At 33.7% G+C, this 26,034-nt stretch overlaps 1 protein-coding gene across 4 annotated transcripts; it reads left to right on the top strand.

The window, feature by feature from the left end:
- Window positions 1–1,335: 1,335 nt before the first annotated feature.
- LOC6046219 (cysteine-rich hydrophobic domain-containing protein 2) lies at window positions 1,336–25,815 on the top strand. Of its 4 annotated transcripts, XM_038263213.1 has the most exons (5): window positions 1,336–1,619; window positions 8,423–8,617; window positions 9,496–10,237; window positions 24,709–24,919; window positions 24,982–25,815. In XM_038263213.1, the coding sequence occupies exons 3-5, from the start codon at window positions 10,116–10,118 to the stop codon at window positions 25,147–25,149; spliced, it is 501 nt and encodes a 166-aa protein (XP_038119141.1). In that variant the 5' UTR covers window positions 1,336–1,619; window positions 8,423–8,617; window positions 9,496–10,115; the 3' UTR covers window positions 25,150–25,815. The 4 variants fall into 4 exon arrangements, with proteins under 4 accessions (XP_038119141.1, XP_038119138.1, XP_038119140.1 ...); XM_038263210.1 differs by lacking the exon at window positions 8,423–8,617; XM_038263212.1 differs by lacking the exons at window positions 1,336–1,619; window positions 8,423–8,617 and adding an exon at window positions 1,632–1,949.
- The last annotated feature ends 219 nt before the right edge of the window (window positions 25,816–26,034 follow it).

The raw sequence follows: 26,034 nt of genomic DNA, 5'->3' as shown, positions 1-26,034 counted from the left end.
TCAGTGGCAGCGCATCTGGAGACAGCTCATGACCCGGAGGTTGTACGAGCAGTAAAAGTAAAAGTAAGTAAGTAATGTATTTTATTTTTGTTTTTTTTAGATCCTGCAGACCTACAAATAGAGTTATCTAAGCCCGCTCTCACGCACACTAGCACGCCATTTGTTTTGCTAGACGGTACAAAATTTAACCTCACTTTTTTTCGTGTACGTACACGCAATACATGCGCACGTAGATAACTCTATAAGGCTTTCTAGTCAGAAATTTACCAACACATTCAAAGTATTTTTACATGACAGCTGGACGTTTGTTTGCATCAGGTTTCCTATCTCTTTCTAGCAAAAGTTTTTTATCAGGCGACTTCTCGCTGTTTTTTTTACTGACCGCCCGGTCTTTCAGCCAACATCCAGGTTTTTAAGTGAAGATGGCGTTCGAATGGTGAACGCCCGAAATGTCAAAATCGCGCAGTAGCACCAACATTATAGAAAAAGTATGGCTGTCATACCGTGTCACACTTGTTTCGTAATGTTGGTACCACTGCGTGATTTTGACATTTCGGGCGTTCACCATTCGAACGCCATCTTTGCTTAAAAATCTGGATACTTCGCAGGGTTGTGACAGCTACAGCTTGATCCAAGGCTTGATCATTGTTTGCATCAGGACACTGTGACGAGGAGTTCACCATTTTTGAGTTAAATTATATTTTTTCACTGGGCCTAGCAAACCTAATAAGGCTTTCTAGGCCCAGTGAAAAAAATATAATTTAACTCAAAAATGACGAACTCCTCGTCACAGTGTCCTGATGCAAACAATGATCGAGCTGCAGCTGTCACAGCCCTGCGAAGTATGTTGGCTGACATATCGGGCAGTCAGTCAAAAAAAACCAGCTAAGAGTCACCTGACAATTTTTTTTTGCTAGAAAGAGATAGGAAACCTGATGCAAACAAACGTCCAGCTGTCATGTAAACATACTTTGAATGTATTGGTAAATTTCTGACTAGAAAGCCTTATTGTAACAAATCGAGAAAATGAATCTTGTCGGTCAACAGCTGGAAACTAGAAAGCGGCATCGCGACATGCCATTTGAGAGTCTACTGACTTTCGAAGAGCATGTATCGACACATGTGGCACAAATTTCAACAACTCAGTGCAACAGCTACAAAATTCAAAAGCAAAAGCAGACTGTCCAACTATCGACGCCACACCCTACCCATTCTAACCAATTTTATAATCGCACCAGTTTGACGTTTCTCGCTGTCAGCTTTAAAACTCATCGCAGCGAATGATTTTTGGTTGACTTTTTTTTTGTGCTCTCAAAGCGATTTAGCAAACACACAAGACCAAACCAAAAAAAAAAGATCGCAAACGAGAAGAAAGACCAGACAGAGACAAGACCGAGAGCAGACTTGGTTCGGTGGCGCAGCAGAGTGTGTTGTAATTCGGTTCTCGACGCATTTTGGGGGACAGATTTATGTGATTTCGGTGGCAACAATTGCAAAACAAGTGCGGTAAAAAGAGTGTCGTCGCGAAGGTTGTTCCTGCAAGAATTGCTGCCAGGACCCCGCCAAGGTTGCAGTTCTTTGCGGGGGTGTGTGTTTTTGAAGAAGCTGAAGGCTGAAAGGTACGAAAAAGTCTCAACCCTTTGGATGAGACTCTCGGTTTTACGAAACGTCGGATTAAGCAAGTAGACGCAGCAGTAGGCTGTGCAGGGGGGAACAAAACGAAACAAAAAAACTTTGGACACGATTACGAAAGGCCTGCCTGCTAGCACAGCAACGCAGCAACCATTGACTCAAAGTAAATACAACCGAGTCAGCAGCAGTGTGAAGTAATTGGATGCAGCAGCAGGCCATGGAGGCAAAGTCAAAGCAGTGTGTGTTGTGTTGTGTATGTGGAGCGAATAATGTTTGACCAAGCTTGCAAAATCTGAACGATTTTTACACTCGACGAGGTAATCATAATCATCATAAACTTACACACAAACGAAAGTGCGCATTTTACAGGAGCCTCTGTTATGGTTTTGTGGCAGAGTCCACATACCTACTTCATACCAGCAAAAAGAATGAGAGAGAACGATGCATCTGTGTGTGCAACTCGTTGGTTCCTGTGACGAAACAAAGAACCTCCGCTCTTTGGCGCTCCCCGCATCCGAGGTGGCCCCGTGCCTCTGTGTCGGAAGACATCAAACAGAAATTTTGGACCCCCTTGCGTTGGCCGCAGGGACGACAGCGAGCAGTAGGCCTTGGTCGGTGATGATGGGCTGAAAACATAAAAGTGTGCTCGATGATAGATAGCAGCTGAAGGTTGCTGGGATTGGATTTTTCGTGTGTGGGAAAAATGTTTTGAGATGTTTTCCAAGGGCAGGAAATGAATTTTAACAAAATTGCTCAGATAGATTCCGGTTCCAGACTCGCTTTGACATATAAAAAAAGTTGAAAAAATATGCAAAATACAGCTTACGTAAAATTATTTTCAAAATAATTTAGTTATGAAAAATTTAAATATTATGCAACAAACTTATATAAATCAAATATTTCTACTATATGTAACGGTGTGTTTCGTAGAACAAACTTAATATAAACATATTCGCTAAGTCTGATATTTACCAGATTTCTAGTTTCCTTTGAAATAACCTTAAATTCAAAGCTGGAAGAACCAAGACGACCGAAAAAAAATCTTTTCTTTGTACAATTTCAAGTGAATGTAAAAAAAAACAAATATTAAAAAAAACTAGAAATTAAAATAAAATAAGAATACCTAAAAAATTATATAAGAAGGCATAGTATCAACATTTTAATAAAAACAAGTTTTTCAAAATGTATTTTATGCTAGTTCAATTGTTTTGCAATCATTAGTTTAAACTAATGTAAGATTTGACGAAACCAATCATTTTAACGGAACTTAACTTTTCGATACTACAAAAATTATCAAAAATTCAAAAATTCAAAAGATTTTTTATTGTTTCCAAACATGCATTATTCTAAAATCAGGGGAATGCATTTTAAATTGATTTCAGTAGTTGCACTAAAAATTTCATTGAAATTTTGAAGTTTTTTGAAATAGTATTTTTTTGCTCCCTGGTTCTTTTGTGGTTTTGATTTGAAATTTTTGATTTTTATTTTTTGTGCACTTGGATTTTTTATAGTTGCAGTTTTGAATTTTTTTTAATTTCTGGAGGTTTTTTTTTTTAAAAAAGGTCCAATGAACCAAATTTCATTTTTTGCTTTTTGAGTGTTTTTTAAAAACCCCTGACTCAAGGCTGTTTCAAAAACACCCAAAAAGCAAAAAACTGGAAATTTGCTATGAATACAAAGAGACGAGTTGTTCCTTTTAATTCCGCTATCTATTTTTAATATCTTGACAGATACATTTTTCGTCTACTACTTGCAGACTTCATCAGTGTTCTGATTCTCGAGAACAGTAATGCATTCTGCTAAAACGCTCAACCAAACCATAACTGGAAATTTGGTTTATTGAACCTATAAAAAAATCAAATTTTTTTGTTAAGATTTTTGAATTTTGAATGTTTATTATTAAAATTTTTAGAGTTTTTGATTTTTTATTTCCAAATTTTTGAATTTCAAAAATCTAGAAAATTTCAACAATCTAGAACATTTGAATTATTTTTTTATTTATTAATTATATTTCTGAATTTTCGAATTATTTAATTTTATTTGTGAATAGTTGTATTCGCGAATTTCTAAATTTCAGAAATTAAGATTCTTTTTGTCAGAAAATTAAATGATTTTTTATGGCTTTTCCCTCTGTTTTTCTTTATTCTGAACATAAAACAAAATCCGTCCTTTTAATTTTCGGTATTTCAAGGATCAGCGCTTTGAGATTCGGCCATAAGGCAATTCTAGATTTTCAATATTGTTTTATTTTTAGTTTATTATTTGTTAAATCATTTTTTTTATCTTTTTTAGCGCTTATATTGAATATCAATACATTTATTAAATAACTATTTCTTTTAAAAATAAAACCCGGCGGCAAAATTTGGGCCCATAGTATGCGAATGCATATTTTGGTCCCCTAGAATATAGCACAAAATTTACGAAGGAAGGAATTACGGATTTTGAGAATTTTACTGATTCGGACCGTGACTGAAACTGAGCGACATTTGAATGTGCTTCCGGTCAGCTGTCATGATGCATTTACAAGCGACGATCGGCATCTACAAGCGACCAAAAAAAAAATCATTTAAAAAAAATATGTTGAGATAAAAATTAGAACTTTTTATTAAATAAAAAAAAACATAAATAACAAAAAATACCAAATTATTTTTAAAAATTCCTCTTTTTAAGCCATTTAAAAAAATTCAAAAAACATATAATCAAAAAAAAAATATTAAAAATAAAAAAGATTATAAATAAAAAAAAATAAAAAAATCACAATTCAATAAAAAAATCAACAAAAATCTAAATAAAAAAAAACTTAAGAGCAATTCCAGCTCAAATCAGGAATTTTTCTGGTACTTTTGTACCCGACCCTCTCCGATTTCAATGAAACTTTGTAGATATGTTATCCTAGGCCTATATAAGCCATTTTTGTGTATATGGAGCCAAAAGTACTCGAAAATAACATTTGAGAAGGGCGTAAGGGTTATAAATATTTTTGTATTTTGTAATTTAAAAATTACTGTATCTCGAAGCGGTTGCGTCGTATCAAAAAGTGGTCAAAGACAAACTTGTAGGAAATTGGACGGGCTTTCTGAAAAAAATACACTGAAACAAAAATACACGCCACATTTATGAGATTTTTTGATTTTTAAGTCTAAAACTTAAATTTAAAGGTGATGTCACGATTTTTTTTCGTTCAAAATTTTTGAGGAAATAGCCTAAAATGTTACCAAAAGACTGATGAAAAATGCAGGATGGTATGTCTCTCCTAAAAAAATACAAAAATCATTTACTAAAACAGTTTTTTTTTAAAGTGGTCTAAACGTCAAAATTTTTAAAAACCGGTAATGGCAATCGATTCTCCAGACAATTTTACATAAAAGTCTCCATATTAACTACATTGTTAATAACTGAAAATAGAATATTTTTTTCAGTGTGGTAGAAACCTGGATAGTAAATAAGCTTATATCTGTAAGCCCTTACATCCAATTGAAATGCTGTCAAAGACAAACTTATGGGAAATTGGACGAGCTTTCCGGTAAAAATATTTACGAGACTGAAAAACCAAGTCTGTCATATAGAAATTGCCAAAAACCACAAAAAAAAAACACGTTTTTTCTACATTTTTTTTTATTAAAACCGCTGTATCTTCCCAAGGATTGGACATAGGACCATGGTCAATATGGAGACTTTTATGTAAAATTGTCTGGAGAATCGATTGCCATTACCGGTTTTTAAAAATTTTGACGTTTAGACCACTTTTCAAAAAAACTGTTTTAGTAATTGATTTTTGTATTTTTTTAGGAGAGACATACCATCCTGCATTTTTCGTCAGTCTTTTGGTAACATTTTAGGCTATTTCCTCAAAAATTTTGAACGATAAAAAATCGTGACGAAAAAAAAAAAAAAAAATCGTGACATCACCTTTAAATTTAAGTTTTAGACTTAAAAATCAAAAAATCTCATAGATGTGTCGTGTATTTTTGTTTCAGTGTATTTTTTTCAGAAAGCCCGTCCAATTTCCTACAAGTTTGTCTTTGACCACTTTTTGATACGACGCAACGGCTTCGAGATACAGTAATTTTTAAATTATAAAATACAAAAATATTTATAACCCTTACGCCCTTCTCAAATGTTATTTTCGAGTACTTTTGGCTCCATATACACAAAAATGGCTTTTATAGGCCTAGGATAACATGTCTACAAAGTTTGATTGAAATCGGAGAGGGTCGGGTACAAAAGTATCAGAAAAATTCCTGATTTGAGCTGGAATTGCTCTTAAAAGGAAATTAAAAAAAAATCTTTAAAGATAAAAAATTTGAATTACAGTCCAGACTCGATTATCCGAAGCCTCAATTATTCGAAATATAATCACAAACAAAAAAAAAAAATCGTATTTTTTCATTTTCTTGTTTTAAACATAAAATTTGGGTTCTACGACCCCATTTCAATCAAATTTGAATTGTTGATAACCTTTTAAAAAATAAAATGCATTTTGTTAATTTTTTGATTTTGATTTAAAAATTCTAAATAATTTTAGCGCTCGATAATCAAAAATTGGACAACGGAAAACATTTTTTTTCATGATTCGATTAACCAAAGTGAAATTTTTCCGAGGCCTTCGGATAATCGAGTCTAAACTGTATTAAAAAATATATCATAAACTAAAAAAAAACTCCGATGGACATAGACATAAGGTGTGAGAGGGACACAATGAATGTCTTCTTTTGTATATAGGAAAAAAACTAGAAATAAATAAATTATGAAGCAAAATAAATTAATTATAACAAAATAAATTATAAAATAAAAAACTGAGAAAATTTTAAAAATAAAAAGGAGAAAACCAAAATTCAAGAGGACATAGAATAAACAATAAATCTTCAACAAATCAAAACAGATGAAAGATCTGTAAATTTTTTAAAACATAATTTAACTCAAAAAATCAAAAACAAATGATGCCAACATATTTGTATTAAAACGAAAAGAAATATAGTATCTAAAAATAATTAAGAACCATTTAAGAAAGAATGCTATGTTTGGATCTAGTACAGCGTTGAGAATTTTGACATATTTAGGTGTTCATTTCCCTTTTAAATTTGGCTGTAGTAAAAGTGTATCAATTTCTAAATTTCTATGGGCCTTGTATGGGCAAAACACTGATGCAAAGGCTTCTTGGGCCATAGGAAAGCGCCATCGCTTTCCCGACCAGACGGAAATAACGCGGGAATAACATTATTTGATATTTTAAAATACTAGGCCAATAACATTGTATGTTATTTATAACAAGATTTGTTTTTCGCCGTTATGATTTTTTTGTTATTGGATTGTTATTGTAATAACAGATTAATAACATTTTAAGTTATTTTTCGAACAAATCTTTGTTATTATTTTTTGTTATTTTAACAACTAATCCGATCATCCCAATAACAGTTGGCGGTATTCCTCCATAACAAAAAATGTTATTCCAAAGTTGTTCTGGCTTTCAACCAATAACAGACCGATAACAAATTTTGTTATGATAACATAAACTGTTATTCAACTCTTATGCTAAAGTTGATTTTTCAAGAAGAATCCATAACACTTTCAGTTATTTTAAGAGTATTTGTTATTGAAATGGCATGAATTTAGTTATTACCGTCTGTTCGGGTTAGTCAAATAAAATGAAATACAAAAATTAAAATTTCATGAAATCGGTTGACTTTGTGGAGAGTTTCAATTGCCCTGAACCAAAGTGACAGAAAAAGTTGTTTTTCACTACTTTGTTTGTTTATCAAAAAAATCGTTGTCACAATGAAATGTTACCAAATGTTCGTTTTCTGTTAAGAGCAATTCCAGGCCAAAACAGGATTTTTTTTAGGTACTTTTTTCTCGACCCTTTTCGAATTTGACGGGCTTTCCGAAAAAAAATACACTGAAACAAAAAAACAATCCACTTTTATGAGATTTTTAAGTTTAAAAGTCAAATTTGAAGATGAGCCCACGATTTTTTCACTTACTGAAACTGTTTTTTCAAAAGTGTTCTAAACATCACAATGTTCAAAAACCGAACATGAGAGTCGATTCTCCAGACAATTTTACATAAAAGTCTCCATACTGACTATTGTCCTAAGTCCAATCCTTGTAAAGTTACAGCAGTTTTAAAAATAAAAATGTTGAAAAAATAGGATTTTCGATGGTTTTTGGCAATTTCTATATGACAGACATGATTTTTCAGTCTCGAAAATATTTTTACCAGAAAGCTCGTCCAATTTACCATATGTTTGTCTGTGACCACATTTCAATTGGTTGTATGGGCTTACAGATGTAAGCTAATTTACTATCCAGGTTACTTTTCTACACTGAAAAAATATTATGTTTTCAATTATGAGCAATGTAATTAGCATTATTTAAATTACGAAATACAAAAATATTGAAAACACAAACGCCCTTCTCAAATGTCATTATCGAGCGTAACTGGCTCTGACTCCATATACACAAAAATGGTTTATATAAGCGTAGGATAACATGTCTACAAAGTTTCATTGAAATCGGAGAGGGTCGGGTACAACCGATTCCCTATTTGATGTGGAATTGCTCTCAAGTGACAGATTTGAAAATTTGAGCATTTTGTTAATTTTGAAATTAACAATATCTCAACAGAGCGTAGCTCAAAATCATTACCATTTAGACCAAGTTCGGACGCAAATTCTGATTTCGTAATAAAAATCACTCAGACAAAAAAAAAGGTATTTTCCCTAACAATTTATTACTCAAATAAAAGAATGCATTATTAGCGGAAAATCCCCAAGTTTCTTTCTCCCTGTAGATTCACATTTTTTTGTCTTGCTGTTTGACATTCATGCTCAAACTCAGCCCGTCTCAACGAATCATCTTAACGGCTAACTTAACGTAGTAGGCCTGGCCATTACAACAGAAGAGTGTTGAGAGTCATCGACGCAGAAGACCTTTTTCAGTATGCTTAAAAAATTACAAAATAATTGTATAAATTGAAACTCAATAGGTAAGCATATTTTAAAACATATCGTTGGTGCCATAAATTAATTGGTATCCCGAGCAGACGGAAATAACGTGGGAATAACATTTTTTGATATTTGAAAATACTAGGCCAATAACATTTCATGTTATTTATAACAAGATTTGTTATTCGTCGTTATGATTTTTTTGTTATTGGATTGTTATTGTAATAACAGACTAATAACCTTTTGAGTTATTCTTCGAACAAATCTTTGTTATTATTTTTTGTTATTTTAACAACTAATCCGATCATCTTAATAACAGTTGGAGTTATTCTTCCATAACAAAAAATGTTATTCCCAAATTGTTTTGGCTTCCAATCAATATCAGACAAATAACAAATTTTGTTATGATAACATACACTGTTATTAAACTCTTATGCAAAAAAGGATTTTGCAAGAATACTCCATAACACTTTTTGTTATTTTAACAGTATTTGTTATTGAAATGGCATGAATTTTGTTATTACCGTCTGCCCGGGATAAATATTTCAAAAATCGAACAAAAATGCAAAAAAAAACAACAGCCATCAATGAAAGCATCACCAATACCTCCGTTCATTGATTCAATCTAGCAACCCAGTCGGTATTACATCTATACACACATTTCATTCTCATGGCCTCCTGGCCCGATGGCAAACTGAGCTGCACTGGTGGCACTGTGTTGTGTTCCGTCTGGTGGTCGGGTGTAGTAGTGGTGCCGCCTGGTGGGGTTTTCTGTTCAGTCCGTGTCTGCCGATGTAATTTTTGTGTTTGGCAGAGCGTTTTGGTGTTTGGAAGCTTAAATTTCAAAGTTAGTTTTTTTTTGCATTTGGATTGTCTGATAGCAACCTCGTTCTAATGTGTTTCTTGTTTTTGTTTACAGATTGACGTGACTATTAAATTCGTGGGCGAAAAAGAACCGATTGCGTCAACAGCAGCGCTGAAATTACGCATCAAATCAAGTGAGAGAATAAAAATGCCTCACCTCAAAGGGGGCAGAATGTTCTGCAGATTGATTGAATCCCAGTGAGTGAGTTCAAGGAGATCGTCGGGATCGTTAACCATCAGCTGTTTGGAAAAGTGTGCGTGGGTGGTGACGGACAAAGCAGGCGGCGCTCCGGGGTTGACAGGACAGCTGATTGAAGAGAGGGGGTGCTGCGAGAGAGTGGAAGTGGGAGAGAGGGGACGGCAATGTTTTCCTTTCTTCCTGCGTCGACGTCGTCGGCGGTGTCGTAAATGTCTCATCAGCTTTTGTTTACCCGAGCACAACAACAGAGGCGACGACGACGGCGGCGGCATCCACGGTTACTACGATCGGTGGTGTGCGTTGCGGGCGAGGATCGGGTCAAAGTTGGCCAGGCCACTAGCTGAAGAAGAGTGAAAAAGGTGGTCGGAAGAACAAAGGAAATTAATATCGCCCTCGCACGGGGAGTGAAAGAGAGAGAAATAGAGTGTGGTGCAAGTGAGTTGGAGTGAGCTTGGCGTATCAGTTATCAGGAAGAGATGGCAGACTTCGATGCGATCTACGAGGAGCAGGAACTGGCCGAGCCGGAGGACCTGGACGAGGCCCATGTCCAGATGGTGCCGGATCCGATTGTGATACGGGGCGCCGGAAACATGACAGTGTGAGTAGAAGTACATTTGAAAAAGCTTTGATTGAATTTTCCTGATAACGAACCTGGTGTAGGTGACACCGTTGAACTTCGCATGTGAGAAAGCTAATGCACTTGTTGATTATTGCCTCTTTGCTGTCTGACTGACTATCTCAGAGTTTAGTGGCACGGAATGTGACTCGAAGTGAGTTCATCTTGGTTGGTCTAACAAGGTGTTATCAGCTTGCACTTAGAGTAGCGTCATTTGCTAAATAAATAAACGTTGTTTTTGGTTAGGTTCTGAGTCACTTTTTAATCTCAAATTAAACTTGACAAAAATGAGAAAAATTGAGTAATTTGTAGTTGTAGACGGTATTGTTTTGATTCGCAGCATGTTGAAGAATGTTTTAATGTACCTGGACCAGCACAGAACGGGGTACCAATTAATACTGCTACACAAGTCTCCATACAATTTTGGGGACTAGTCATAGGTATGAAAATGTTTGAAATTCTGTATTTTGTGATGGAATTTTCTGGTCGATTTGGGGTCTTCGTCAAAGTGACATTCTGGGCGCCTTGGGGCCTCCTGAGGGCACTATATATTTTTCATGAAGGCGCAGCACAATTCGGCAACTTGGCAAATTTGCAAAATGCAAAATTTCTCTTGGGTCCTGCTCAGGGTTCCAGGGTAATTTTTAAACCAAGACTAACATTTCAAAAGGGCCAAACATTCAATATTACGCCCTTTTAAAATGTTAGTCTTGGTTTAAAAATTTCATGACTGTTTCATAATTTAACAATGAAAATCGGACCATTAGTTGCTGAGATATCGACATTGGAAAATGGTGTGTTGTTTGGGTGCGACTTAGAAAACATCAATTTTCCTGTTTTTAAACCTTTTCATGGCAATATCTCAGCAACTAAAGGTCGTATCAACAAAATTCAAAAATGCAAAATATAGATAATTTTCTTAGCTTTTCAAAAATATTTTTTTCAAAAGTGGGCAAACATGGGCACTAATTTAAAAATATGAAAAACTGCGACTATTTTCAAAAAAGTCACCTAAAAATGGATTTAACTTGAAAACGGTGCACTTCATCAAAATTTCACTAAAGTACTTTTTGATTGCAAAATTAGTTTTACATCAAAAAATGAAGTTAAAAAATTTTTGCGACCAATTTTTCGATTTTTTGAAAAAATCAGTATTGATTCAAAAATTTATAACTCGCTCAAAGATTTTTTGCACCACCTGGAAATTTCTGAAAAGTTGGCATTTGATGTCCTCTAAAACATATATATAAAAAATAGTGTTTTTTTGCAAATCAAGTTTTAGTGACAAAAAGTTAAATAAAAAATCAACATGTTTTTTACCGTGCATCATTTTTTTCAGTGTATTCCATATCCATACCTACAACTTTGCCGAAGACACCAAATCGATCAAAAAATTCCTTCAAAAGATACAGATTTTTGAATTTTCATACATAATTTTTGTATTTGTATGGAAAATTATATGGACAATCTTATGATGTAAATTGGCTTCTTTGGGCATACCGAAGGCACCAAAAAAGTTTCAGTCGGATTAAAAAATACAAAAATTAAAATTTAAGAAAAATACCGATTTCGTAGAGAATTGCTCATTTCCAAAATACGCATTTTTTAATTTTCGATTTTTTAGATGTTTTTACCCGGGCAGACGGTAATAACAAAATTCATGCCATTTCAATAACAAATCCTGTTAAAATAACAAAAAGTGTTATGGAATCTTCTTGAAAAATCTATTTGTGCTTAAGGGTTTAATAACAGTTTATGTTATCATAACATAATTTGTTATTGGTCTGATATTGGTTAAAAGCCAAAACAACTTTGGAATATCATTTTTTTATTATGGAAGAATAACTCCAACTGTTATTGGGAAGATCGGATTAGTTGTTAAAATAACAAAGATTTGTTCGAAGAATAACTAAAAATGTTATAAGTCTGTTATTACAATAACAATCCAATATCAAAAAAATCATAACGACGAATAACAAATCTTGTTATAAATAACATAAAATGTTATTGCACTAGTATTTTCAAATATCAAAAAATGTTATTCCCAAGTTATTTCCGTCTGCTCGGGTATTAATTTTTTTTTGAAAATGTCGAAAAAAACGGACAAAAAATACAAAATCATTTTTAAAAACCGAATTAGACAATAAGTTTCTGAGGTACAGCCTCACTAAGAATTCGAATCGATGAGTTTTTTGTTTCTAAGTGTGCATATATTTAGGCTATGATTTTCAAGCGACGATATCTCGGAAACTACTGGTTCGATTTTAAATGTTAAAAAATGAATCCTTTGTGTTATTTTGAAATCTTTAAATAACAATAATTTCATTTTTGTTTAATCAAGAACGTCTTTTGAAAAGGTTCAAAAATTGATAATTTTTCTCATTTCGTAGTAAAACCCAAATTTTGAAATAGTTCGATTTCCCAAGTTTCAGAGTATGAATCTACATTATTTCGCTAAAAATAGTTTGGGCGACTGATAGAGTTCTTCCAATAAGACGAGAAGAATTGAAATATTTCCCATTACAAATCAAAACACACGAAAAATTCGAATAAAAATGCAAACGGTCGTTATCACTCGCCTAGGGTGACTCCTCAGAACTTCCCAGAAAAAAACCGCCCAACACAAAGCGAAACATACTTGTGGATAACGTGGAGATTTTCCCTTACCCTGTTGGAGCATCAAAAATTTCCGTCTTCCAAATCCCATATGTTCACCGCTAAAATCACCGTCTGCAAGCGAAGCGATTTTCTCACATTTAGAACCAAAATTGTTTCAAATATTCTCAGCTTTAATAATTAGAGGAAATATACCCATTTTAAGCCTAATAAGCGGTCGTGTTTGAATGATGCTGGATAATCTGGAGTGTTCCTTGAAGTTTACTAAAACCAAGTACACCAACGAGTAGAGCAACTTTTTGTGAACATTTCTGTTTATTTTCACATTTATTAAAAGTTATGCTTTTTCTGTTACAAGCATTTAAAAAAAATATTTCCCAAATGCATTCTAATCAGTCGAGTGAATTGGGCCTCGCCCATTTTCCTATTTTTAGCTTTGTTCTTCTTTTCTTCCAACGCTCTTTTGGGTCTGTTTAGTGCTGCCAAAATGATGAAAGCAAACACTCACGAAAAGTTTCACTCCAACAGGCGCTGCTGGTGGTGTTGGTGGCCACCCTTTGTTCTTTATTTGCCTTCGCTTCTCGCTCGGTTTTCGCCAGCCTTCGATTGGAATGGGTCGTCAAAGGTCAAACGTCAAAACACTTGGCGCGTTTGTTTTTTGGATGGCGCTTGCTAATTATTTACCTGTTTTGGGATTATTTTTCAAGCGAGTGACTAACTTATGTTCAAAAGAACATGTTACCGGTAGTTGGAAGCAATTTTATATCTTAAGCGCTTTGAAAACGTTAGCGCAAGTGAAAAGATATTGATGGCGACTTTTGTTGAGCAGGTCAGGTCTCATCTTGCGTGTGGATGTGTGTGCCAACAAAATGATGAGAAATGGTCTCGCAAAATAGAAATAATGATCAAAAGTGCATTAAATTTGATCTTTTTGGCCAGTTAGTGGCATAAATTTGCGTGCTAACTTGAGGCGGTGCTGTTACTGGAAAGTTTATAGCTTAAATAGTAATTTTGGAGCTTTAATCGAGCATCAAACTCTTCATATGACGAAGATAGGTGTTTGATTAGGAAGGGGTTATTTCCCCTACTTCCGAGTGCTGCGCAAATTCAAACTTTTTTCAGTAAAATCGCTGTTTCTCGCCAATAGTTCATTTTAGTTTGAGGTTTATATTGATTATGATGTAAAACTGTCCGGGGAACACGATGGTGATAAAATAAAAAAAAATAAAAATATAAGGAATTGGTCAAAAGTTAATTTTTAAACTTAAAACGTTAACATATAATATTAGGGGGTGATTTTCTATAAAATGCACCCTGTAGAAAGTGTTTTGCTCAAATAGTTGCAAAGTTATGATCAAAAGAAACTTTTTTTAGAAAATCGTCTAAAAAGAGGACGATGCCAAAAATAGAGCGATGGTCCAATCGAATCTATGACATTTCCCCGAAACCCATATTACCGAAGGGACATTTCCCCGAATGCCACTTCCCCGAAAAGACACTTCCCCTAATAGTCATTTCCCCGAATTCCATTTACCCGAATTTCCCATTTCCCCTAATCGTCCACATCCCCGAATGCCATTTTCCCGAATGGGCCACAATCCCGAATGCCACTTACCCGATTAGTCATATCCCTGAATAGTCATTTCCCTGAACGCCATTTCCCCGAACGCGGTCAAGCCGAAATGCCCGGTGCCCCGGAGCGCGCGCGCTCCTGGGCACCGGGCATTTCGGCTTGACCGCGTTCAGGGAAATAGCATTTTACAGTCGACTCTCTGCTTGTCAATATCCAAGGGACCGTCGAGGAAGAGAATCATGGCAACGTCCATCAAACAAAAACAAACTAATGTCAAACACCATTTAAAGCTTCGTTTCGCCAAGAAAAATGTTTATGCAAGCCATGAAAACTGAAATTATTGACAATCGGAAGAGATTTTTAAAGCAAACAGAATCCAAGGGACAGTCGAGGAAGAGATCCGTCAAGCAAGGGAAAATATCGAGGAATGAAGATAATTGAAGTATGCAGATTGAAGGGACTGAAGAATTCATCGATAGATGGAGAATTATTGATATCGAGAAGATCGACAGCCAAAGAGTCGACTGTATAAGAAAAAAAAATGATGGCAATTTTTATCACATCAAACTACATATAATATTTCTTGAAAGGTTCGTATTGGCCTTGAATGATCAACTTTCTTTTTGGCTTCATTCAGAACAGACGTAGCATTTTAGGGGGGAAAGGGTGTTGAAAGGTTTGGTACTATTCATTCAAATACAATGAATTTTTTTATATATTCTCAAAACAAATACCTTTTTCTTATAGACATGATAGTAATAATGTAATAGAAGTTTTGTTATTTTTTATGATTCAAAATCATACCGTGCGATTTTCGTAGTACCCCGTATCAGTAAAACTCCGTTCACACTGATCATTTCAATCACATTGCTGGTTTGGGATTTGGCGAAAAGTATAATCAACAAAAACTTCAATTGAAATTTGTACCAGCCTTATGTACCTATTTGTTCAATTTTTGCGTTCTTGAACAAAATTCGAAAAAAAATCCTTGCAAATTTCTCAAAAACAGCATCTAATCATGCGGTTGAATACAAATGTTAATTGAACATCAAAAAAACTAGTTATTGGGTCCTAAAATTAAGCTTAAATTTGTGATATTATTGTTCACAAGAAAAATAAGCTTTACTAAGTACAATGACCCTTTGAACGACCGCAAAGGATTTAAAATGGATTTTTAATTCAATTTCTAAAAATTCACTTCACGGCCCTTCTTGGCAGAAAAACTTCTACTTGACAGCTCGATCCAGGGAGGCCATAGTTGATCCATCGAAAAAATGTTGTCTTGTCAATAACTTTTTTTTGCATAAAAATTAAAAAAAAAGTTATCAGAAATGGTTATTAATCGTGTTTCTTACCGTTGTTCATAAAAATTGACAAAGGGCTTTACTACCCAATTAACAACATTTAATCAACAACATACCCGAAAAAGCTGAGAAAAATTGAGAAAGAAAATAACTGTTAGTCATGGAAAAAGGCTTTAGCGAAAATGATGATTAGGGGATATGCAAATTCGGGTAATTTTAATTGGCGTAAGTGTCACTTCGGGGAAATGGCATTCGGGGAAATGGCTGATTAGGGGAAATGGCATTCGGGGATATAGCCGATTAGGGGAAATGATATTCGGGGAAATGGCATTCGGGGATGTGGCTGATTAGGGGAAGTGGTATTCGGGGATGTGACCAATTAGGGGAAATGATTTTCGGGGAAATGGCATTCGGGGAAATGTCATTCGGGGAAATGAGCTAGACCCGTAGAGGTCGAGTCCAAAAGTGTACTTAGTTGACCTGGAATGACCCATAAGTGTTTGGGAATCTAACTTTAAAAAAAATTGAGCAATTCTCACTAACTTGTTATTCGCACTAAATTATTGCTATCAAAAAAAAAAAAAAAAATACTGGAAATTGGCAATGTAAATAAACAACGAGCGGTAGCCTAGTTTTCTTGCTGTCAAAATTGCGAGAGAAAAGTGAAAAGAAAAGATGAAATGGATATTTTTTTAGGCGTGACTATTTTTTTCCTGAAAAGTCCTAGGTATAATCTACACAAGAAAAAAAAACATGGTAATATTAAATCTTGGAATGGTGAAAGATTTGATGACCGAAAAAATGGTGAATTTTACCCCTGGCATGCGCAAGAAAAGACAAATGTGGCATCCCAAAATAGTATCTAACCGGCAATATTCATGTCCAGCTTACTAAACCCGCGCCCCAGCCCGCTCGGCTATCTCATCGCTTTGAAAACAGAGCTATCTATGCTAAAGGGGTGGTCATCCAAATCTTGCAAAGATATTTCGATTTCAATTCTTTGGCAAAGTTTTAGCTACATATAAAGAGAATTGTAGAAAACAAAGCTTGAATAAACACTCTTTTGTCAGCTGTTCATACAATACATAAAATTTTGCAGAAAAGAAAACTTTTTTCAGAAAATTACCTTTTTTTACAAAGGCTCTTTAATAAAAGTTATTTATGTGGTGATTTTTGTTTATTACAAAAAAACATTAAAATAACTCAATCAGAAAGCATTTTAACATCCCGGGCAGACGGTAATAACAAAATTCATGCCATTTCAATAACAAATATTGTTAAAATAACAAAAAGTGTTATGGAATCTCCATGAAAAATCCATTTTTGCATAAGTGATTCATAACCGTTTATGTTATCATAACAAAATTTGTTATTGGTCTGATATTGGTTGTAAGCAAAAACAACTTTGGAATAACATTTTTTGTTATGGAAGAATACCTGAAACTGTTATTGAGATGATCGGATTAGTTGTTAAAATAACAAAAAATAATAACAAAGTTTTGTTCGAAGAATAACTAAAAATGTTATTAGTCTGTTATTACAATAACAATCCAATAACAAAAAAATCATAACGTCAAATAACAAATCTTGTTTTAAATAACATAAAATGTTATTGGCCTAGTATTTTCAAAAGCCAAAAAATGTTATTCCCAAGTTATTTCCGTCTGCTCGGGATTTATTAAAATTATCTGAAAAGTATTTAATAGTGTAAAAGTGTACGCTTTATTTTTCAAAAATTCTAACTAAATTTGTTAATTAAATTTAGTTTAAATTTAAATAGACAAAAAACCGTACCATATTCCTACGAGGTCACCGGGAGCGAATATATAAGCAAATAAAAAAGAAAAGTGAGAAAAATTAATATTCCAATCAAGGTGAGTGTGATGTGATGCCATCGACTACCACCACTATCAAGCGAAGTAGGCCATGATGCAATGAGAAGTACCTTTCTGGCGGAAGTTTTCAAATGGTTCAATGTCACGGATATTTTACTTTTATGTGCTCATTCAAGCGTGATTTTAAACTTAAAATGCACATTTTCCGTTCAAATGCAACAAAACACCTAATTGCAACGATTTCATTGACGAATTTGTACCCCATTCGTAATGTGACCTTGGAATCGGTGCCAAAATCTCAAAACCAGCAAAAAACTTTCCCCACTTCTCCCTCTTGCTCTGGCTTTAAAGTGTCAGGAGAGCACGCGAATTTATCGGCCGTGGTTGTGATGTAATATCTAGCGTAAATATACATTTATACGGCCAACAATACGGCACTACCTACTTGCTGGCAGGGCGAAACGGCCGGCGTGTGGTTTTTTGGTTCATTTTGGGCGAGTACGGTGAAACCTTGACGGTTTGACGCAGCTTGGTTTGTTTTCTTCTTAAGGTGGTATTACATTGCGGAAAAAATGCAAAAAAAAACTCAGAAAACATCCTAAAATTTTAATTCAGTCAATACAAATAAACAAAAACATTGTCGAACGAGCAAAGGTTTACTGCAGCGAGACTATTGGATAGTTTTCGGTTTCACGCCTGTCGTCGAGGTCATTACTAAGTGAGTGTGAAAGGGACATACAATCACCCAGCAAACGCACACCCCGATCGGACCACATGGGGCTGCTGCTTTGTGGAGAGATAGAGAGGAAACCAGTTAGTCGATTTATTGACCTGGAAGGTTCAGTCGCACAGGGGTCGATTAGTTTAGCGTGTATGTAAGAGCTTCTTTGAATTTTTTAGTCACATGTTTTTAATTTAGAAATCTTGTTCTACACAGAAAAAAATCATGGTAATATTGCATCTGGAAAGGGGAACATCTTTTATGTCAGAAAAAATGTGTAATTTTACCTCTGAAAATGTGTAATTTTACCACTATTCTGGTGTAATGTCGCTTTTTCGGTCTGAATTGAGCTAAAATTACATCTTTAAAGAGATAATATTCAACCTTCTAAAATTACACCTTCCAAATTTACATAATTTTTTGCTGTTTATCAGTAGTTATAATTTTCGAAAGCTTTATGGTTGCATACGAGCAATTCTCTACGAAATCGGTCTTTTTTCTTAAATTTTAATTTTTGTATATTTTAATCCGACTTTTTGGTGCCTTCGGTATGCTCAAAGAAGCCATTTTGCATCATTAGTTTGTCCATATAATTTTCCATACAAATTTGGCAGCTTCCTTACTATCTAAAAAAATATGGTTATATCATATTATTATATGGTAAAAATGTTTTATAACAGTAAATGCGTTGCAGTATTAGTTACAACAAGTAAAAAGTGTTTATTCTAACTTCTGTCTAAAATGCTACGTCGGTTTGAATGGTGTCTTAGTTTCATTACATGAATATATAATCTTAATTCTTGTTTACAGATTTTGGACCCATCCGGCGGTTACATTTAACATTGTATAGAGTATAAATTGTTTCAATGAATTTCAGGCTCACTATTGGATCCAACTGGAAGATTTTTAACAATTATATACAGTTGTAATAGATGTAATGTCTCGATTTTGGCCTCAATATTTCGTTTGCTCGATTGTTTTAATAAGTTTAAATTAATCGAAAAATTTATTGTATTTTTTAAAGCTTGAATGCTTTGCAGTTCAGTGACCAGCAATTTTTTTTTGTTTTGCATGGTTTCTTTTATTTTAAATTAAAGGAATTTAAATTTTATGCAGTCAAACTGAGACATTATATCTACAAAATAAAAATAATCCTTAACAAATGTTTTGAAGTTTTTGTTAATTAAAAACTGGTCACGATTTTGGCTTGATTGATACATTTTATTTAACTTTAAATTTCAGGATCCCTGGGGAGACTACATTCATTAAATTTATAGTTTAATTTCTAGAATTGTCTCGATATTGGCACCAATATAAAATTTGCTTAACTGTACTTACAGATTATTTAAATTAATTCTTGGTAATTTGCTATGTTAGTTTTTATCAATATCTATCAATCATTTTTTGACAGCATTTTAAGAATATTGCTGCCAAAATTGGGACAATTTTCTATCAGTAAGAACAAACGTTGACACATGTTTTGAAGTTTTTCTTCTCCAGCGCCTACATTTTTCTCTAATTCTGTTTTAGCTCTAGCTGTTGCTTATTATTTGATCATAGCTGCTTGATACATTTTGGAAATTTAAGCTTCTAAACAACTTGTATTATCTTACAACTTTTATTTCTTTGATCTTTCATTATTTTCCATGTATTTCCCATTTCATCTTAATTTATTATATATTTTATATTTATTATATTTATTGTACATATTATATTAATTATTTTATTCAATTTATCATATGTATTACATCTATTATATTAATTATACTTATTATATTTATTATATTTACCTTATATGTTTCAAACGCCTAACAAACCCCAAAAAAAATACTAACCCCTCTCAAAAAATAACATCCCAGGGCCTTCATATATTTTATGGACTGGATGAGGGAGTCGTGGATCGCCTGGCCCAAGTCACATGAATGTCATTGTCTATTTTATCATATCATAACAAATAGTTGGATAGAGAATGATAATCTTTTAAGGTCCTTAAGATATAAGTCGGTTACTAACCAAACCGTCTCAGTTGAAACATACTGTGGTCATGGCCAAGTCCTGCCAAGACGGGGGTACTAATACATACATACATACATACATACATAATTTTCCATACAAATTTGGCAGCTGGCCATACAAAAATGATGTATGAAAAATCAAAAATCTGTATCTTTTGAACGAATTTTTTGATCGATTTGGTGTATTCGGCAAAGTTGTAGGTATGGATATGGAATACACTGAAAAAAAATGATGCACGGTAAAAATAAATTGTTGATTTTTTATTTAACTTTTTGTCACTAAAACTTGATTTGCAAAAAACACTATTTTAATTTTTTTTAATTTTTTGATATGTTTTAGAGGACATCAAATGCCAACTTTTCAGAAATGTCCAGGTTGTGCAAAAAATCTTTGAGCGAGTTATGAATTTTTGAATCAATGCTGATTTTTTAAAAAATATCGAAAAATTGGTCGCAAAATTTTTGATAAAGTGCACCGTTTTCAAGTTAAATCCATTTTTAGGTGACTTTTTTGAAAATAGTCGTATTTTTTTATTTTTTTTTAAATTAGTGCACATGTTTGCCCACTCTTGAAAAAAATATTTTTGGAAAGCTGAGAAAATTATCTACATTTTGCATTTTTGAACTTTGTTGATACGACCCTTAGTTGCTGAGATATTGCCATGCAAAGGTTTAAAAACAGGAAAATTGATGTTTTCTAAGTCCCACCCAAACAACACACCATTTTCCAATGTCGATACCTCAGCAACTAATGGTCCGATTTTCAATGTTAAAATATGAAACAGTCGTTAAACTTTCCGATCTTTTCGAAAAAAATATTTTCAAAATTTTTAAACCAAGACTAACATTTTTAAAAGGCGTTTTTTTTCACTTTATTTTTTATAGACTGTAACTATTTTTGCCTTTCTTACAAAAGAAAGGTTTAAGGTTTGCTTTTGGAAAAACGCGAAATCTAAAAAAAATCGTGCACGGCGAGGATTTGTCCCAGGAAAAAATCCTATTACTAAATTGAAGGTTTAGATGCGCTCTTTCGATTGAATTTTGGCCCGAAACCCGGAACTCAAAGTCTGATTTTTGAGAGCTCTTTTTCTGAAATACATGGCCGATGTCTGTATCCGCTCTTAAAAATTTGTGTCTTCCATCACTGGAAAACCGCTCGTAAAACCCACAATTTTTAAAAGCCAGATCTGTAGCCGTGGGGTCGGAGACGAACATTTTATTTTTCGATTCACAATTTTCGACCAGTAAATGTGGTCAAAGCCATTTTTAGAGGTATTTTTTGGACTATTTTACAGATAACACAGCTTCAACGCCAGCGCTTTTACGCTGCGCGTGAAAGTGTTCTTTCTGGCTTCTCATAATTGATCGGCAAAGTGCAATAGCGATACATATTTTTTTAAGTTAATCATAGAATAACATTATAGACTGAGTACCCTTTATTATTTTGCTAATAATGTCAATCCAATATGATTTTCTTAATTAAATTTAAATGTCTTGCGACAAATAATGTACCTCTGAAATTGAAAAAAATGGCATTTGAGGTTTAGCCTTAAAAGATTCGAAGCTTTAGGTAAAATTCTCACTGGATGTTATCATTATTTTTTTGAAAAAATAATTGCACCAATATATTTCTCGGAGTTTCATCATTTTGTAAGAAAGGCTCTATTTCACCTCTGGTAATATTAAATCGGGTTTTTGAATATTTTTTACAAAATACCGTATTTTCTCTAAAATACTCAAATTTTCATAATTCGCAATATGGGTGTCAAACGATTCGAAATTTTGCATGTAGGGACCATCCATAAACCACGTGGACACTTTTTTAGGGATCTTTTACCCCCACCCCCTCCCCTCGTGATCAATTGTCCGCACAAAATAAAAAAAAATTGTATGGATCGTGGACAATCGCCTTTTTTCACAGTTTTAGTATTTTTGAAAAAAATACGGTATTTTGTAAAAAAAATGAGTATTTCAATCAAAAACATATAAAACAGTAAAAATACATGCAAAATTTCAAATCATTCGATACCCACATTGCGAATTTTAAAAATTTGAGTATTTTCGCGAAAATACGGTGTTTTGTAAAAAATTGAGTATTTCATTGAAAATTCTCTAAAACAGTTAAAATACATGCAACATTTTGAATCGTTTGATACCCGTATTGCAAATTTGAAAATTTTTAGAACATTAAAAAAATCAATTTTTTGTGATATTCGTTTAGTATTTACACTTTGAAACTTACCAAACTATCAAAAAATGTTTATTAAGAGGAAGCTTGAAAGTTCAACATAATTTGGTTGGTTTTGAGCAACTCTCTACGAAATCGGCCGATTTCGACAATTTTTATTTTTTGTATTTTTTGATTTGACTCAAACTTTGTGGGGCTTTCCCTATGACCAAATAAGCTATTTTGCGTCATTGGTTCACCCTTACAAGTCTCCATACAATTTTGGCAGCTGTCCATACAAAAATGGTACGTAAATATTCGTATATCTGTAACTTTTGAATGAATTTTCTGATCAATTTGGTGTCTTCGGCAAAGTTTTAAGTATTGTTGAGGACTTTTGAGAAAAAAATGGTACACGGAAAAAAACTGCAGATTTCTTATTAACATTTTTTTCACAAAAACTCAATTTCCCAAAATACGTATTTTTTTTATTTTCGAGATTTTTTGATATGTTTTAGGGGACAAAAACACGCAACTTTTGAGCCATAGAGAAACATGGTCTAAAAATCTGCCGCCGAGTTATGAATCTTTGAAAAAATAGTGATTTTTGTAAAAAATCGAAGTTTCATGCAAAAACAAATTTGACATTATTTTTTAATGCTAAATTGAATTTACAATCGAAAAGTACTTTACAGATTGTTTGATAAAGGGCTTCGTTTTCAAGGTATAGCCACCGAAAGTTCGATTTTAGCGAAATATTTGCAGTTTTTCGATTTTTAAAAATAGTGACCATGAGTGACCATTTCTAAAAATATTTTTTTAAGTTCAGAAAATTTGCTATAAAATTGTCTAAGAGACATTGAAGATTGGACCTCTGGTTGCTGAGATACAGCGGCTTAAAAAAAAAGAAACACGAAAATTGAAGTTTTCGAAGTCTCACCCAAACAGCTCACCATTTTCTAATGTCGATATCTCAGCAATTAATGGTCCGATTTTCAATGTTAATACATGAAAGATTTGTGAAATTTTCCGATATTTTTGAAAAAAATATTTTGTTTTTTTTTATCAAGACTAACATTTTAAAAGGGCCAAACATTGAATATTACGCTCATTTAAAATGTTATTCTGGATTTAATTTTTTTTTTAAAATTTTTTCGAATAGATCGGAAAATTTCACGAAAGTTTCATGTTTTAACATTGAAAATCGGACCATTAGTTGTTGAGATACTGACATTGAAAAATGGTGGGTTGTTTTGGTGAGATTTAGAAAACTTCAATTTTCGTGTTTCTTTTTCTTAAAGCGGCTCTATCTCAGCAACCCGAGGTCCAATCTTGAATGTCTCCAAGACAATTTTATAGCAAATTTTCTGAACTTTAAAAAAAAATATTTTTAGAAATGGTCACTCAGGCTCACTATTTTTAAAAATCTTTCAGTGGATATATCTTGAAAACGGAGCCCTTTATCAAAAAATCTGTAAAGTTCTTTTCGATTGGAAATTCAATTTTCCTTTAAAAAATTACATCAAATTTGTTTTTGCATGAAATTTTGATTTTTCCCAAAAATGACTATTTTTTTAAAAATTCATAACTCGGTGGCAGATTTTATGACCATCTTCCTCTATGGCTCAGAAGTTGCGGGTTTTTGTTTCCTAAAACATATAAAAAAATCTCGAAAATCAAAAAATACGTATTTAGGGAAATTGATTTTTTGTAAAAAAATGTTAATTAAAAAATCGGCAAATTTTTCTTCCGTGTACCTATTTTTTTCTCAATAGTCCTCAACAATACCTACAAATTTGCCGAAGACATCAAATTGATCAGAAAATTCACTCAAAAGTTTCCGTTGTTTGAATATTTACATACCATTTTTGTATGGACAGCAGCCAAAATTGTATGGAGACTTGTAAGGGTGAACCAATGACACAAAATAGCTTCTTTGGTCATAGGAAAGGCCCCCACAAAGTTTGAGTCAAATAAAAAAATACAAAAAATAAAAATGGTCGAAATCGGCCGATTTCGTAGAGAGTTGCGCAAATGACTTTTAAGTATTTTTTTTAGTAATATGTTGGTTTATTGGATGATGCTCCTTTATTTTAAGGGTATAAGTAAAATTCTCCACCGCACCAAAGTACCTCCTGTCGAAACGTAGTTCTACGTTAAACTATTTTCACCCTTACTAATTCTAACGTTAAACTCCCCTTTTCTCCTTCCCACGTGTGCAGCTTCGGCCTGAGCAACCGCTTCAACGCGCAGTTCCCAGCCGGTCTGGTGTCGCGCGTCGCCCCCGAGGAGTTTAAGGCCACCATCCAGCGCATCAACGCCGTCCTCAAGAAGACGCTCCCCGTCAACGTCAAGTGGCTGTTTTGCGGGTGCGTGTGCTGCTGCTGCACCCTCGGCTGCTCCCTGTGGCCCGTGATATGTCTGAGCAAGAGGGTGAGTATTAATTTTTTTTTTTTGTTAAAAATTTTGCATTAAAATGAGATTTTTTTTTTCAGACACAACACACGATGAACAAACTGCTCGAGTGGGAGAATAGTCATCTGTACCACAAGCTGGGCCTGCACTGGCGGTTAAGTAAACAGCAGTGCGACTCCAACTCGATGATGGAGTACGTGCTGCTGATAGAGTTTATACCCAAGACGCCGATCTACCGGCCGGATTAGGCGCGCGGTTTCCTTGTTTTTAAATGTGGTCTCTATTATTATGTAAAGAAACAAACACAAACACAAAAAATTATGAATTCTAGCAAGTACATGCTGAACACGAAGATACTAGAGAGTAGCTGTTTCCTTTTTCTATTTGTTTCGCTCGTTTTTTTTTATCCAGAACTTGAGATATCGACACACAGTTTAGTTTAGTAGTCAAACTAATGCAAAAGCAACAGTAAACACAGACACATTTATCTACTCAAAAAATGCAATACAGAAGTTAAAGACGAATCTGCAAGCGAGGACTGCAGTTTTTGGTCGTGTAAATAAATTTTTTTGTGTAGAAACAAACCGTAATTTTTTTAGCGAGTAGAGCTTACTGGTTGCGCAAACAAATTAAAAGTCGAAACTGAAAACTAGATTTTGGCGAGCTTTACATTGACGGAAGGAAAAAGCGAATGAATTGGGGGCACTCAAGTGATCTTAGCGAAAAAAAGGAAAAAAGTTTTTTGAAAGAAGTGAGGTTGGAAGAAAAAAGGCAAACGAGCAAAAATAAGAAAGGTTAGACGCCTAGGATTAGGACAAATGATTGTGTATAGTGTATAGTGCGAGTTGTTTAGACGTTTAAGTGCGAGTTAAGTAATAATAAAGAAAAACAAAATGATAGCAAACTATTTCAAATGATTGTTTCGTGTTTTGATTGGGCGGGACCATGGCTTTTGACATTGCTTATAGGCCATAAAAAAAACGAAATTGACTTTATAGCTGTCGGCCACCATTGCTAGTACCAACCACTACCCGGGCAGACGGTAATAACAAAATTAATAATATTTCAATAACAAATCCTGTTGAAATAACAAAAAGTGTTATTATTTTATCCTGACGTTCAACTTCGAGAAG

The sequence above is a fragment of the Culex quinquefasciatus genome, chromosome 3 (genome assembly GCF_015732765.1).
Source record: "Culex quinquefasciatus strain JHB chromosome 3, VPISU_Cqui_1.0_pri_paternal, whole genome shotgun sequence".
NCBI classification, from domain to species: domain Eukaryota; kingdom Metazoa; phylum Arthropoda; class Insecta; order Diptera; family Culicidae; genus Culex; species Culex quinquefasciatus.
The sequence above is the reverse complement of the archived record's forward strand: the minus strand, read 5'-3'. Positions and strand labels throughout refer to the sequence as shown.